The sequence below is a fragment of the Populus trichocarpa genome, chromosome 1, assembly GCF_000002775.5.
Source record: "Populus trichocarpa isolate Nisqually-1 chromosome 1, P.trichocarpa_v4.1, whole genome shotgun sequence".
NCBI lineage: Eukaryota > Viridiplantae > Streptophyta > Magnoliopsida > Malpighiales > Salicaceae > Populus > Populus trichocarpa.
Window position 1 is genome coordinate 805487 of NC_037285.2, and position 16436 is coordinate 821922.

At 31.9% G+C, this 16436-nt stretch overlaps 1 protein-coding gene across 3 annotated transcripts in view; it reads right to left on the reverse strand.

Moving 5' to 3' along the window:
* LOC7460528 (callose synthase 9) overlaps window positions 1-12036 on the reverse strand; it is a 36208-nt gene extending 24172 nt beyond the window's left edge. The window contains exons 1-8 of one of the 3 annotated variants that reach the window (XM_024589602.2): window positions 11832-12031; window positions 10545-10749; window positions 9849-9946; window positions 9297-9460; window positions 8319-8415; window positions 7560-7670; window positions 7356-7481; window positions 6390-6479 (exon numbers count right to left, since the gene is read on the reverse strand). In XM_024589602.2, the coding sequence (XP_024445370.2) occupies window positions 6390-6479; window positions 7356-7481; window positions 7560-7670; window positions 8319-8415; window positions 9297-9460; window positions 9849-9946; window positions 10545-10746 (888 nt within the window). In that variant the 5' untranslated portion in view covers window positions 10747-10749; window positions 11832-12031. Of the gene's footprint in view, window positions 1-6389; window positions 6480-7355; window positions 7482-7559; window positions 7671-8318; window positions 8416-9296; window positions 9461-9848; window positions 9947-10544; window positions 10750-10968; window positions 10987-11831 lie in introns of those variants that run through there. The other 2 variants (XM_052456863.1, XM_052456865.1) reach the window with 2 other exon arrangements.
* Between the last annotated feature and the right edge of the window lie 4400 nt (window positions 12037-16436).

Here is a 16436-nt window from a genome sequence, read left to right on the forward strand (position 1 = left end):
AAGTTTGCATCAAGACAAAATTGTTCAGAGCTTTTTACATAAACTAAATCAAGGCCCAAGATTCACATTAGTATAAATTGTTGGAATCTGGTCATGTTCTGCAGTTACATGGCCTAATAAAATCAGTATCCATATTGAAGAATAGAAAAAATAATATATTCCGCAAGTTAAAGGCCAAACCTAATGAAGCACTCATAAGGTAGTCAAACAATCTTTCTCTTTTTACATATTCTCTTCAATTCATCAATAGATCACAATAAGCAAAATACAAGACACGTGGATGGCTTTAAGCATGAATGTTTGTGTAGAAGTGCTTTCTAAAATGGTTTGAACAACAGCTATCAATGGAGCTGTAACATACACTGGCCCAAGTGTATAATTGGATCTTTAAATTGCATGCATTTATGGACTGTTGCTAAGCCACTACTCTTTTGAGAGCCAACAGCCTTTAGCTTAATCATGCAATCACATCCCCGGTCAAATTAGGAATCAACAGTAAAAAAGTGCAAATCTCACAGAATATCCCGTTCAGGTTTACTCTCAATTTATTGCGTTATGGAATGGGAATCCAAATAAATTCAACACAAACCAAAATAATCCACATCCATATAGTTATCAACCTACCATGCACAAAGAGAATAGTTGGGGACATCGACCCGAGACATGGTTCACATGTCCGTATGATTTATGATGACAAAAGATAGTCCAACCCTTACATTATTGGATTTTATTTGGGATTATTTGAGTTTATTTGTTGGGCTTGATTTAGTCATTGTTAGATATTTTATTTGGTGGGCTATAAACCCAATTATTTGTTCTAGTCAGGGTTTTAGTATTTATATTCTATTTTTCTAAAAGTTAGACAGTTTTAATTAATTGAATAAAGAATTGCAAAGTTGCAAACTTTTTCAACTCTATTCTTCTCTTTTTAGGCTTTTTCTTCTTTTTCTTTGGCTTCTTCTTTTCTTTCTTCTTTAGCTCTAAATCTCTTCTTATGCCACAATAGCTTTGGTATTAGAGCATGATTTTTTACTTGTTCTCACAATTAAACGATCCATACACTTATTAAAATTCTTGACATTCAATCTAGTTCGTAAACTCTAAATTTTATGGGAAGCTTTCATCAAATAACAAAAAATGTAGAAGTACCAAAAACAAAAGTTAGTATTCATCTTCTCTACCCAACTTAACCAGCCGCACAGCCACAATCATCACCACAACCTGCCTCATCCACCACACAAGCCCTATTCCACTCTTCTTGCCACTTCAACAAACCCTCCACAAATCCAGCCACTTTAGCAAACAAGACCCAACCAAACATCAACAGGGCCAAGTCCCTACAAATCAAATCAATACAACAACGGAAGCCACCCACACGTTGGATTCAGCACCATCATAGTAGATGAAGACCCACTGTCACAACCATCGTCTCCAGAGTCCCTCTGATTTATAACACCTCAACAACCCAATCACCAAACAACCCATCAAACTAGCATCAAAACCAAAAAGAGCCAGAAACTTTCATGCACGGCAGAACCCATTAGCCAGCAAAGATCAACAGGTTTTCCACCTCAAACCATAGCATGTGTCCAATAGTAAGATCTTAAGATAGACGTGAAGAATAAAGGAATTGTATAGGTTAGTTTCCGCAAATTTTCCATCTCTTGTCTTACTATACTTTTATTTTTATTTTCTTTTATATTGATTTTTAAAAAAAAGTTGAGAAAGTAAAAAAAAAAGTGAAAAGTTAAAATAACAAAAAAGCAAATTGATAAAAAAAAAGTCAAAAATAAGAGTCAGGGTAAAAAAAAAATACTCACGGTAGCAAAAGGAGATCACATCATCCAGTACACCATTGCGTCAATGATACTACATCACCAACAACAACGTGATTCGAAGGTCCATCTACGATCAAATTCAATGATTTCTCCACCTTTTGATTTGTTTAGTTTTACTTTTCTGGTTTTACACGTGTCATTTAAAGTTGTCATTAATATTACTTTTTATGCCTAAAAAACATATCTCACCTTACATTTATATCTGTTATTTTTTTCTCATCAACCTCTTTCATCATTGATATCTAGCATCTAGTCTTCTTTGATAATTGCGAGTCCTTGCTTGTGACAATGTGTTTGATTAATTATTTACACTTAAAGGTCTATCAATGCAAGCTTAAAATTTTATTGGTGTATTTTGTTCTTGATTACTCTCCACATTAAAAAAAAAATGGAATTACTATTATTTGTTGTATTGTGACTTCACTTGCAGGAATCGTATGTGATGTCAATTCCATTTTTATGTTAGTGTTGCATGCATTTGTAAATACTCGTCTAGTATCCAACTTTAAGTTTACAACTATCATGGATTCGACCTTGAGTGATATCTTTAAAGCCAATCATGAACAAAACATTGTAGAGTTTGAGACAACTAGGTTGGTTGTAGCTAGATATGCCTTAACACAACCCGAGAGAGCTGAAGACTGAAGAAGAACTACTATCTTTCACACCTATATCAAGTGTGGGGATAAAGGATGTAAGATTATCATTGATAATGGAAGTTGTATCCATGCAGTATCTTCGAATATTGTAGCTCACTTAGGCTTAAAACGTGTTCCCCATCCTAAACCATATAATGTGTCATGGGTTAATAATACCTCTATAGCAGTCAAAGAGAGATATTTGTTCCCTATCAAATTCCTAGACTATCATGATGAGATTTGGAGTGATGTCATTTCAAAAGATATAGAACATGTCATTTTAGAGAGGCAATGGATATATGATTTAGACGTCATCATTTCTGGTCGATCAAATTCATGTTTTTTCGCTTTTAAAGGTAGAAAGATCAAACTCATTGGATTACCACCAAGACCAAGCAATAATAACAAAAAAAAAGGATGTGAACAAACAAGAACTTAATACAATGAGCCTAAATGAGTTTGAAAATGAGGTTAAGGAACAACATATTGTGCCTGGTTTAGTTGCAAAAGAAATTTCAAGAAACTCTTTAATGGAACTACCAAAGGAGGTAAATATAGCTAACATAAAATGTCCAAAAGAGTTTGCAAAGGAGGTTCATGAAAAATCAGTTATGCCTCCTTTATTCGTAAAAGTTTATGGAGACTCTCTCATAGAGTTGCCTGAAAAGATAAGTGCAATGTTAGGAGAGTTTCAAGATAGTTATCATTCTAACTTCACTAATTTCTCGACCTTTATGCTTGACACCCAACTTGTCATAGATTTTGAGCAACATTCTGAGCTTCATGATTCTTCACCACTATGCTTGACATCCAACATTTCATAGATTTTGAACAACCTCTTAAAGCTCCCTAATGCTTTGTCCTCGATGCTTGACATCCAGCATGTCATAAGTCTTGAGCAATCTATTGAGATCCTTAAATCCTTACCCTTTATTCATGATAAGAAGAGGATAAGGATGACCCCGATTCACTAGGTTATGTTCAATATATATCCATCCAGGATTCAAAGGTGTGTTTCATTCCACATTCTCATTCGTGTAAGGTTCATGGTCACATACCTAGGATGCCAGTAGACATTCCTCCTTTGTCTCCTCACTCTAAAATGTCTGATTTAGCTGAGTATTTTGCATGTAGAGTTCATAATTTGCATGTAGAGTTCATAAGACATATTCAAGCAAGTAACTAACGATACACATTTCAAGCTGATTTACATAAGTATCATGATGTACTTGGAGATTATTTCATGATACAGATTAAACTTGAATGGTGTCCTTTGAAAACCAGTCATAAATTGCAAGTGAGTAGTGTTAGACCATTCAAAGTTTTGCAAATGATTGCATCAAGTAGTTATATCATTAAATTGTCATTAAACTTTGATATTAGCTATAATTTTGGCATGAAGAACCTCGTTATATATAAAACACAACCTATCCCTGAAGCTCTATTTGATATTACCACCCCATTATCATTATCATTATCATTGGCATAAAAGGAATATGTTAATACTATATTGAATGCACAAGTTGTTTTTAACAGGGATGGTGAAGTTCAACGAATCTCAATTTATGAGCTTAGGGACCAAATTCAGAATGTATTTGGATTAACAAAGAGACATCATAGCAGCTTAATGCTTATCTTTGGAAGCGTTATCACAGCCGCCTTGAACTATACTTGACAGGGTAAAGTTCTTCCAATCCCAGGAGAGTTGATGGAGACATCAGACCTGAGACATTGTTTACATGTCTATATGATCTACAATGATAGAGGATAGTTCAACCCTTGTGTTATTGGATTTTATTTGTTGGGCTTGATTTAGTCATTGTTAGATATTTTATTTAGTGGGCTATAAGCCCAATTGTTCATTCTAGTTAAGGTTTTAGTATTTATATCATATTTTTCTAAATGTTAGACAATTTTGATGAATTAAATAAAAATTTGTAAAGTTGTAAACTTTTCCAACCTCATTCTTCTATTCTTTGGCTTTTTCTTCTCTTTTTGGCTTCTTCTTCTTATTTTCATCCTTTCTTTCTTCTTTAGCATTAAATCTCTTTTTGTCCCACATCAAATCACACCTAAAACTATCAGACTTTGGGTTCAACTCAGCCTAATGCGAACATGTCCATCAAGGGAGGGACAATTATTCACAAGGATCTAAAACCCAATGAGATGATGATGAAAACTAGTAACACCAAGAAATTCCAGTCCTCTACGCTAATTCTGGCTATAACAACATGCAATTAGGTAATTCACATATTTTACTTGGAATATTTATCTATAAAATTCAAATAGCAAATATTTACCTATACCAATTGAAGTATTTCTACGGCCCCTTCTAATCAGATAAATTAGAATAAAACAAAGTAAACAAGTTCCTTTATTTTGTTGAAAGAATTGTTATCGTCTATTATGGTCAAACTATTGGAAAATGGAAAATGAGCATCAGCCACAAAATACTGGAAGATTTATATGATTCATGCTAATAACAGCATGCAAACAAATGTATAATGGCAATCACAACCATTGTTGTCAAAACGTTACTTCACCAAAGCTAGGGCACCCTAGGTGAGGAGAGAGCCACCAAGCAAGGCGATTTAATAGGTGCTCGCCTGGAGAAGAGTTGCTAGGACTTGAGGCGCTGTCTAGGCAATAATTTTTGTCTTTTCTTTTCTCATTTTTGACTATATTAATCTTATTCTTCTATCCACCCACCCATAGTTATTTAGAGGGTATAATTGTGAAACCCAAGGCTCTTGTCTTTTAAAAATTATAAAAAGAAACAAAAGGAAGAGATTCGCCAAGAACTGTCACTGGGATTGACACGTAGCATGTGAGGACCACCTTTTTCCGTTCAACAGCAGAGACATTTAATGGAACCAGCTAACCTCCATGCTTTACTATTATTTTATTCATCTTCTTTTGTTTATTTCTTCTTTTCTTTTATCTATTCTGACTTTCACCACACTTTTCTTCTCTTTATCAGTCTTCATTTATAAATATTTAAGCTATATAATGCTGCCAGATTTTCAATTTGATTTTATTTTTTTAAATTTCTTCTACGGTTATCAATTTATTTCCTTTTAGACTTGTCAAGGTTGAACAGTTACCCTTAAATAACTCCATCTATCTTTAAGACTTATTTAATCTACTTGCTCATTTAAATTATCTAGTATCCTCTTTTATCTTTCAAAGTTATAGACTTAATTAACAGTTAGTGAGACATTGATATGGCTTTCTATAATATGATATTTTGCTTTTAAATTTGATTATTTTATTTTATTTTAGTATATCACCTCATTTTGTTCGAGTGGGCCTATGACACCTCAGGTGTTTAGCACCATTGGAGCCTTAGGGCACCTTTCACTTTTGACAACACTAAATTCACATTTCAAAATTATACTTTTTTAAATTTCAGCATTTCTTTATCTTCGGTATACTTATTTGACAAATTTTCACCACCACCATGCAAAGGAACCTTTAAATATAGCAACTTCCTATAAGGCAATTGATTGAAGCAAAGTTTTAATCCTTTCCTTGTTGGGCAGTTGTTAAAAAATTAAAAGCAACAAATAACATGTGCTAGGCTGTGTGACTATAGAGCAGGCTAAGAAGATAAAAGCCACTATGAAAGGTACTTTCAAAAAAGATGAACAAAGAGTCCAGGATAAATTAAAATAACAAACTGAAAATCAAATCACTCAATGCCAAATGTAAACACTAAAACAGCATTAGTTCCAAACGATCTCATAGAACTTAAAATCTTTGAACTATAAATACTTGCACGTGAAGCAATTTAATTAGCGGAGAGTTAATAAAAAGATCTGATATGGAAAATTCATATTTACCTGGGGATAGCATCCTAAAATTCCAAAACAGAAATTAACCCAAATATGAAACAGAAACATGTGAGACATACCGGTTCGGTTGCATCAGGGATACCAAGTCGAGATTGTTCATTGGCAAGGAGGTGAACTACATGTTCCCGCTGGTTTGAAACATTGTCTTTCTGATAGCCATAAAGTTCACAAATGAGAAGCAAGAAACAAATTATTCCAAATGATTTCTTAGAAAAATTCCATAACACACTAGAAGAAGTGAATGCAAAAGTAGTGTAGAGAAGCGTGATTTTGAATTGAACCCCCCCCCCCCCAAACTTATATAATTTTCACCTATTCTGAATGGAAGATAAATATAGGAGGCTGGGCAAAGCACAGAATTCTCAGCATCCAAAAAAATATGAATCCAATTTAAAAACCCACAATTGCTTCTTTTAATTTTCCTCTCTAAACAAGTCATATTCCTAGAGCCTATCTCCCCTTATGAATCAATTAACTTGCTCCTTTTTCAGTTAATGAACTTAATGAAGACAATGACATGGGGTTTTGATATCCCTGTTGATAAAGTAGATGGGAGAATGGTTGTTCATATCATTTATAGTGTATTTTGAATCAACTGAAAATTGATTATGGTAGGGCCAAATAAAAGAACAAAGACCCAATTTACTATTTCATGAACGAAATTCAAGTTTTAAAACTCCCTTTGCATTCTAAGTGAACCAATGAGGAGTGAGAATTGCAACCGAACCAGATTATTACCCGATTAAAATGTAGTAGCCAGGTAAGAACCCCAAAAACATCAAAATATAATATGGCTCTGATCACATCCAAATACAACATCAAGAAATAACTAACTACGGATATTGCAAATCCAAAAGACATCCAAATAAAATTTCTGCTTCTAAATAAGCATACAATCTCCAAGCTTGACACTTCATTGGTGGATTTCTACTTTTAGAAGCATGAATCAAGAGAAAACAAACAAAAACTACGGAAGTGCACAAGTGAAATAGCCTCATACAGCACATAATCACGGAATTACAAACCTGAAACCCAAAAATGTAGTGCAGAAAATCAAGCATATCAAGACTTCTTGTAGCAGGAATAGGAAAACCATCTGGTAATTGCGGCAGGCCCTGGAAATACTTCAAAGCTGTTGCTGCTGCTCGTACCTGCACTTGAATGATGTTGAGTGAAAAATTATGCAATTAACAAATTATGAACATAGGATAATAATAAAACTAGTTGACCTCAGGGAAAGTAACAATAGCATTTGTCATAGTTTGACCATCCAGTGGAATGATGTTATAAGCAATAAGGTCCTCAGTCATGGTGGCATCGGATTCGATCATTCGCTTAAGCTGCACAAAATACAACATGCATATTAATTGACAGTAGACACAAATAAGTATTACCAACGACCTTTACAAATGCATATATTAATGATAGCATTCATTGGTATCCATAAAAAGGGGAGGGGTGGAGAGTTGGTTGCATTAAGAATATCTTTTCACGAATAAGTAAAAGAGCAAAAATGAAAAGCAAAATTATATTCTCATGCTGCAGTGTCCTTCCATGTCTTCAATTAGTGCAACCATGGATACAACTTCACAAAAGCAGAGCATGTCACAGAAAATACCACAATGGATGAATTATCTGGATTTCTGAGATGGCTTAGAAGCACCAAGCTCTACCAAAAACATAGCATAGGGACTGTGGTAGGCAGGAGAGTAGAGAAGTAGATCGAAGCACATATTGCATAACATGTTGAAATGGCGCAGGAAATAAATAAAATCAACCTGGAAGAAGAGAGTAAAGAAGTTGCATATGCATGCAATTTTAACTTTTCAAAGAGAAAGAATGAAGAAAAAAAAAATTGTGGCTTGAAAGAAACATAGAAGTTCAAATTCTCAAAATAATCCTGATATAGTCCACAAGATAAGTAACTGAAAAATTAATGTATGAGCAGCCATGAAGAGAATTATGTTTGAAAAGACTGTAGATCGAACCTCTTCGGGAAGTTCATCTGTTAGTTGCCCAAGTACAGATCCTAAAACTTTCAGAGTTGCAAAAACTCTTTTTCTCTTCACTGTCTTCCGCTCCAACCTGGATTGACAAATCAAAACCAAGCATGCCATGGTGAAACAAGAGAAATCATAAATAGTTCCAAACTAGGCAACAAAGTGCACATGCATGTAGCAAAAACTAAATTTATGGGACTGCCAGAAACCTTAGAAACACAAGAAAATGGAGCTAATGAATTAATTAAGCCAGCAAATTAATTAGCAGAGCTACAGTTACCACCTGAGGTAATTTCAGCGACAGGGCTTATTTATGGTGGCAGCCATTTTGATGGGGCACTTTTTTTTGTTTCTTGGAGAGGAGGGAGGGATCAGAGTTTGTCCAAACTCAAAGGCGAGCATTCTGAGATACAGCATATGAAGTGGATACCTCCAGAATTGAGTGGAGAATATAACTAAAAATGTATTCCTACCTCATTCAGCAATTCTAATGAATACCAAGCATGAACGACAAAGCCTCAATTCCAAACTAATAGGGGTCAGCTGTATCAAGCATCACTAGTTAAATTCTTCATATAAGCTCCCAAGTACAAGGGCTTACTATTACATATTGGAGAACTATAAAAATCTGCCCCTTCTCATCTAGGTTTATATTCACAGAAACTAAAACTATATCATGAATGCTGATTAAACCTAAAGAAATGACAAAAAAAAAACATTTATGAATCAGAAGCAGTGTTTAAATACAAACCATGTCTATGGTACCTATTCCATGAAATTAATGATGTTAAAAATTGGCAAAGAAGCAGAGAAAATAAACAGAGGGAGAGAGGTGGAGACAAAGAGAAGAAAAGAAAAATAAAAGGAAAGCCAAACTATTGTGGATGACATTAAAGGCATTCTGCTGTTTAAAGGCAAAGTTCGACTCAATTTTTTAATGAATTCTTTCTTATTTTAGGAACATACTCGCCAAGGATTCCAGTAAAAGCACCAGATTCCCTCAACTGCATTTCTTCTTCTCGTAGCTTGTCTACATTGTTGTTCTCTCTGTAGGATTTGTAAAACTCTTGCAGCTGAGCAATATCCTGGCTTCTATCTATGGTTCCACCCTCCCTTTTTGCCAGCTTTTGCTGAAATTTTCTCAAAAGGACAAAGAAGGCACATGATATTAGCAGACATATATATATAAAAACACATCACATCTATAATAACTATTGAATAGCTATTGAATAGCATCAAACATAATATAATTGTTAAGGTATCTAAAGAATAACATAACTATAACATTATAAACTACCAATCAAAATAATACCTGAATGTACAATTATCATTATTATAGATAATGAAAAGAGAAGACAAATTTAAAAACTTCTCAGCACATCTACAAAATAGCTTTCATCATTTATCTGGAAATCTATCTTCTGGTAATACTGTATTTTCCTGAATTTTTTTTCTACAAAACTGAAAGATCTTCTACATGTAAACATGACCAAAAGTCTTCATATACAAGAGCTATACCTTGATAACAGACATCAAACCAGTCTTGAATTGTAGAACACCTCTTCCTTCACTATTAGGATCCAGATTTTGTGCAAGTGAATAAGCATGTTCACATACTGCAGGTAAAATAATAATTAAAAAAAATACAGTAGCTTCAAGAGCGCAAAGCTTCTGCTGATTATATGGGGCATATCATTAATAGAAAACAGAATCAACAGCAGAATACAAGTCATTCAAGCAAAACATAGAAACTCCTATTTGTCATGTTTATAAGGGTTTGATATTTGCTTGACGACTTACCTCATAGCTTATTATTTTAATTACTTGTGGTTTGCTAAGTTGCCTAGATTATTATGTCTTGAATAGGAAATGCAAAATATTCCATATGCATGGGACATTGATAATTAATTGATTTGAAGTATCAGCTTATTAGTTTATGAACTTTGTAATTTTTTCTTAAACTTAAAGTTCAGATTTTACATCATGATAGACTAGATTGTTCATGTTCAAAAGTTTCTTCATCCAAAATCTTTTCTCTTTCTTTTTTTTTTTTTTTTTTTTTGCATTGAGTTGTGCTAGAATGTAAGCAAGTCTGATCAACTTAAGCTAAAATGATTAACACTCTCCCTAAGAGATTTGCATAAATACCCTAGGTTAGATGGTGTAAACATGCAAAATAAGAGTGACATAACCAAAAGAAAATAAAATACATACAAATTCTAGACACAGCTGGATTTCCATCTTGAATTTCATCTGCTGCTCTCAAAATTTCATCTATATCCCTATTATTAGTAAGCGAAGACGGAACATATCCAGCAATACCACCAACAGGCCGACCAAGTGCATCAGTCCCAGTTCTTTCCCTCCTTAACACAGCCCTTACTAACCTCTCCCATAAGTCCTCTGCTCGAGACATTTTCTGCAGAGCACAAATCATCAGTGCACTCTATCCAAACAGTTCAAAAAATGAAAAACAAAAAACAAGAACCTTGTACTTTGGAATTTTAAATAACAAGTACATATAGATTCATTGATTGATACAATGGATGATGTCATGGAAATGCATCAGATACAAATAAAAATATAAATAATACTTGCAGTTAAAATTGTCTGTCCTTTACAACCAATAGAGCATTACTGGAGTATAGCAGCCTAGCTGGCAATCAACAGTCTAGGACCGAAGAAGTGCAGCTCACAGCTGAAGTAAAAGCCGACAAATGATTAAAACCAAAACGCAAACTAATTATTCAAGGGACGATCCTAATAATAATTACTAACAGGTATCCAATCCGAAGACCAACAAGGCTACTGCAAGCAATCACCAATCAGATTAAATTTATCCAACAACCAATTGCACACAAAATTTGTGCACGCCTCAAGATACTACAACAAAAGGCTTTATGCAAATTTATACTGCCTTGACCTAGTCCTTTTCATAGAGCCTCAGATTTTCACTAAACAAGAGACTAAGCCCTTAATTTTGACGAACACTTGAGAGCAACATAAACCCTAAAACGAACATTTATCAGAAAAATTAACTTAAAAAGTGAGCAATACAATTAAATAGCATGATAACACCAAACAGAAACAATTAAGGTAGCCAAACACCCAACAGAAACAATTAAGGTAGCCAAATCATACTTTCTAAATAAGAAATTACGTGACAATTAGCTAAAATTACAAGAAAAAATACTCAAAAGTTAGTTAAATTTGTGTGTATTTATATACTAATATGTAAAAGAATAGACACAAATGGCTAAATAGAAGTTGCAGATCAAAGAAAGAGATAAAGGTTTCCAAAAATAAACAAATCAAAAAAATTGTGGTTGGGGAATTCAAAACAGAAAAAATTACAAAACTTTTTCGAATTATTTTTCTGTGCTCAACAACAACAAAAACAAAAACCTAATAGATCTCAAATTATAGTCACTAATTTTCTCGGTAACGAAACAGGAGAAAAATTCAAAAACAAAATAAAAACCAAAAACCAAAAGCCGTTACCTGAATCGCTACACGAAAATGGTAGAGAGAAGGAGAGAGACCGAGTTGACAAGGCGAGTTGAATCGATCTGTTCTTCTTTTTCTTCGTCTCGAAGCAAAAGATTTCAAATGAAAAAACAAAAAGACGGGGGTTTTTAAAAGGAAGGGTGTTTTTGCTTTGCTGCCATTTAAAAAGAGAGCTGGGAGATCGTTTCCGAGGAGAGAGAAAAGAAATGAGGGGAGTGATAGGGAATCTATAAAGGGGTAGTTATGTAATTATACGAATTTGATAATTTATATAGGAGGGAATTATAAATTAGCCCCTCTAGTTTAGAAATGTAATAGATTTGTCCATGTAGTTTTAAATATACTTATGATTTATTTTTATTTTTATTTTTTCTATTTAAATTTATTTTGTTTTTTCCAAGGGGTGTAGTGAAATTCATGAAATTCTTTGATTGTGTTTTCTCATAAAAATATTTTTTTGTTTGACAAATGAGAACAATAAATAATTAGTTATAACAAATTAATATAACTATAAAACATAAAAATATAATAAATACTAAAATAAAATACTAACAAATTAAAAAAATTTCATGAATCGCCTTATCTCGAAGCAAAAGATTTCAAATGAAAAAATAAAAAGATAGTGTTTTTTTTTAAAAAGTGTTTTTGTTTTATTGTTCTCTTTTAAAGAAAAAGCTGAGAAATTATTTATGAGGAGAGAGAAAATAAATAACGGGAGCAATAAAAAATCTATAGAGGGGTTATATATATACGATGATAATTACCGCTCATAACCGGTTGAATGCAGATTTGATAATTTATAAAGAAGGGGATTATAAATTAACCCCTCTAGTTTATAAATGTAATTGATTTGTCCATGTATTTTTAAATATACTTATGATTTGTTATTTTTTTCCATTTAAATTTTTTTTTTTTAAGGGGTGCAATGAAATTCATGAAATTTTTTGACTGTATCTTCCCATAAAAATATTTTTTTTGTTTGAGAGATGAGAGCAATAAATAATTAGTTATAACAAATTAATATAGCTCTAAAACATAAAAATATAATAAATACTAAAAGAAAACACTAAATAAAAAAAATACGTATATCTTATTTAAATATTTTACACTAAATACCTTGTGATCTCCAACCAATTATGCTCTTTGATATGATTTACATGAGTAACTTCTGAGTATTTATATTGTCAAATTTATTTATAGCTTAATTTTTTCATCCATTTTAATTTTAACTTTTTTCCTTCAAGAAGAAAAGAAATTGATAATAAGAAAGTACAAGAAGAAGGTATTTTTTTAGAATAAATTAATAGTAGATGAAGTATTTGTTAGCACTAATAAGAGACTAATTAAATAGTTTTTGAAACTAGAAAAATTATTTAATTCTTTTTTAAAAATAGAGGGACTAATTTATAATTTACTCTTTTATTAACATGGGATGAGAAGAAGACATTTACCGGTTATAGGCCGTGACACGGGGTTCGATGCCTTTGAACAATTAACGCGGAAAAGAAAAGTAGTGTAAAAAGGCCTATGGGGCCTTGAGCACGTGGAGTGGAACCTGGTCACATGATCAGTTGATCCTTTTTTTGTATTATAAAAAGACCTTTAGTTAATAAATTGATAATAAAACTAAGGAAATTGATTGATGAATGATCAAAAAGAAATTAATTAATTGAAATAAGGAGATCAAACAATGGGAAATGGTCTGTGGAGGTACCATTTGGGTAATTTGGAGCATAGCTGTAAACTATGCACCGGTTTAGCAAGTATACCTGAGATTTGATTGATTTAAAATTTAGATGGGATGAATTGAAGAGAAAAAAATTGGCTAAGGCGATTAAAAATATAGGGCAATTCATTAGCTTAGTCAATCTTGCTTAACCATCAATTCATTAATTTTTTTAATTTTTTTTATTAAAATGATATTTTTTTAATTCTTAAATAAAATTGAAGGTAAATCTAGATTGACATTTTCAACCTGTAATCCAAACCTTATCCTGATTCTGAGTGGATCTTTATTTCATGTTTTAGAAATATGATTTGAATGAAAAATTATCTTTTCAAGTATTGCTGTAATTTATTTTATTTATAATTTTTTTTTGTCAGATTCCACATTTCAATACCATAAAAATGTTTTCCTACATTTCCATGGCTCCCATCTATAAAATCAACAACAGTGTTCAAGTAATTTTAAAGGGTGTAGTTTAATTAGTCAAATCTTGGGTTTGTTCCTCAAATATCAACAGTTCGAGTCTCACAAATCTCAAGGCCATTGGAGACTTACATGGTTGTTAACTTCAAGATCTCGAGGGAATAATCGAGATGCGCGTAAGCTAGCCCGAACAAAAAAAAAACTTGAAATTAACTTTAAAAACTTGAAATTCAGATCATGATTTGAGTTGAATTTTGAGTTAAATTTGATTCAAACAGGTTTTAGTGACCAATTAAGCTGATTTGATGTAATCCAACTGAATTAATACAAAAAAAATAATAAATAATATTGATTGTTGTATTTCAGGAGCACGCTTACTTGGTATGGCTCATTGTCATCTTTTCAGCCAAGGGCCTGCAACTTCACCAGTTGGGAGCCAGAATACCAGGAGCGTTTGTGACTCAGTTTGGATAGCAACGAGACAATGCCTCCCTTCGGCCCTTCAGCTCCTACTTCATTTGATGCTAGCAACTTCAAAAGTGGTGAACCATTTCGCTAGCAACCAGTCTCAATTCTTCACAATGCTACTGGAAAAGATGATGGGATTAGGAACGATTGCAGGAGGGTTGATTATCAAGTTTATGATTTGTAATCATGTTTAGGTACTTGAATTAAGTCATGTGCAGTAATAAATGTGACAATCAATATCTCAGTAATATTTCTAATATAACTGTGAACCTTGAAACCTTTTAAAATTAAATTGTGTAGAATCCGAGCTAATTTAATATAAATAGGGATCTTGAACGTAATTACAAATATAACATTTTAAAATATTTTAAAATATTTTATTATTATTTTGATGTATATGTGACAAGTGAGGCTTTGGACAATATTCATTTGGAGGTAATCTTTATTTCATAAAACATAATTAATAAATATATATTATTTATTATACGGGTTTTTTTTTTTGTTAAGTGGCTTGAACCATTGCTTAAGTGGCCATTAACTTAAGCCAACTTTGTGTGGAAGTTGTCTTGATGTAGTCAATTTAACTGGTTTAAGGACAACTTAATTAACTAGTAAAATAATTTAAAGATGAAATTAAGTAAAAATTTTCAGAATGAAATTAAAAAAAATAGTTGATCTGAAAAAAAGTCAAAAACAAAGTTTCACTATTTATATTAAATTTTTTTTAATAATAATTTTCTTTTTTTTCCCGAATGTACATCATTTATTATATTATTTAATATTTATTGAAAAAATATTGAAATAACCTATCATTACAAATTAGTTTTTACACGTTTATTAAACATATCCAACGTTTTATTTTTCACCTGTTTTTTACCTTCTTGACAATTAGATCATGTTTGGTTGGAGAGCAAACGAGGTAACTTTTTGCCCATTTTACTTATTTTTTAGATGATTTTTGAGTAAGGAGAAAATTCAAAGGAGGTTAATTATCAATAACTCCAAGCTTTCCTCACATGTTTTATTTTTTTGGCTTTTGTTCCTTTTTTTTTTTTACATGTTTTTTTTTTCAAAATTAACTTCTTCTTCTTCTTCATTTTTTTTTGCTTTTTTAATTTTTATTTTTATGTTCAAAATTATCTTTGCAAATTTTTTTAAATATTAAACTGGTTAAGAATTTAGTTATGTAGTTTTTTTTCTTTAAAACAATGTGGATTACTACAATATTTCCTTACATGGTTTTTTTTCTTTCTTTTTATGATTTTTTTCAAACTGGTATTTGTCGATTTTTTTTTTATATTGAGCTAGTTGAGAATTTAGTTTCGTAGTTTTTTCAAAAATAACACTGTAAATTGTTACAGTGTTTCTCCCACATGGTTTTTGTTTTGCTGCAGTGTTTTCCCACATGTTTTTTTTTAATTATCTTTGTTGAATTTATTTTTTCAATATTTAGCTGATTGAGAATTGAGCTTTAGCTTTCCCCAAAAAAATTTTCCATTTATTTTGTTTTATTCCAAAATTGTCTTATTCTTTTTTTGTTTTTTTTTCAGAATTGTTTTTGTCGATTTTTTTTTTTTACTATTGAGCTGGTTGAGAATTTAGTTTTTTAGTTTTTTCTTTGAAACATTATGGGTTGCTACAGTGTTTCTCCGCATGGTTTTTTTTGTTTTTTTTAGAATTATCTTTGTCGATTTTTTTTTTCATATTGAGCTGATTGAGATTGTAGTTCTTTAAAACACTGTGAATTGCTACAATGTTTCCCACATGATTTTTCGTGCGATGTCGCGGGCTTGTGGCATGTTTGTGCGTTGTCGTGGATTTGTGGAAAAAATAAAAAAAAATTATATGGAGAAAAACTGTTGCAATCCACAATATTTTCAAGAAAAAAACTACAAAACTAAATTCTTAACCAGATTAATATTTAAAAAATAAAATGAACAAATAAAATTTTGGAAAAAATCATAATTAAAAAACAAAAGGAA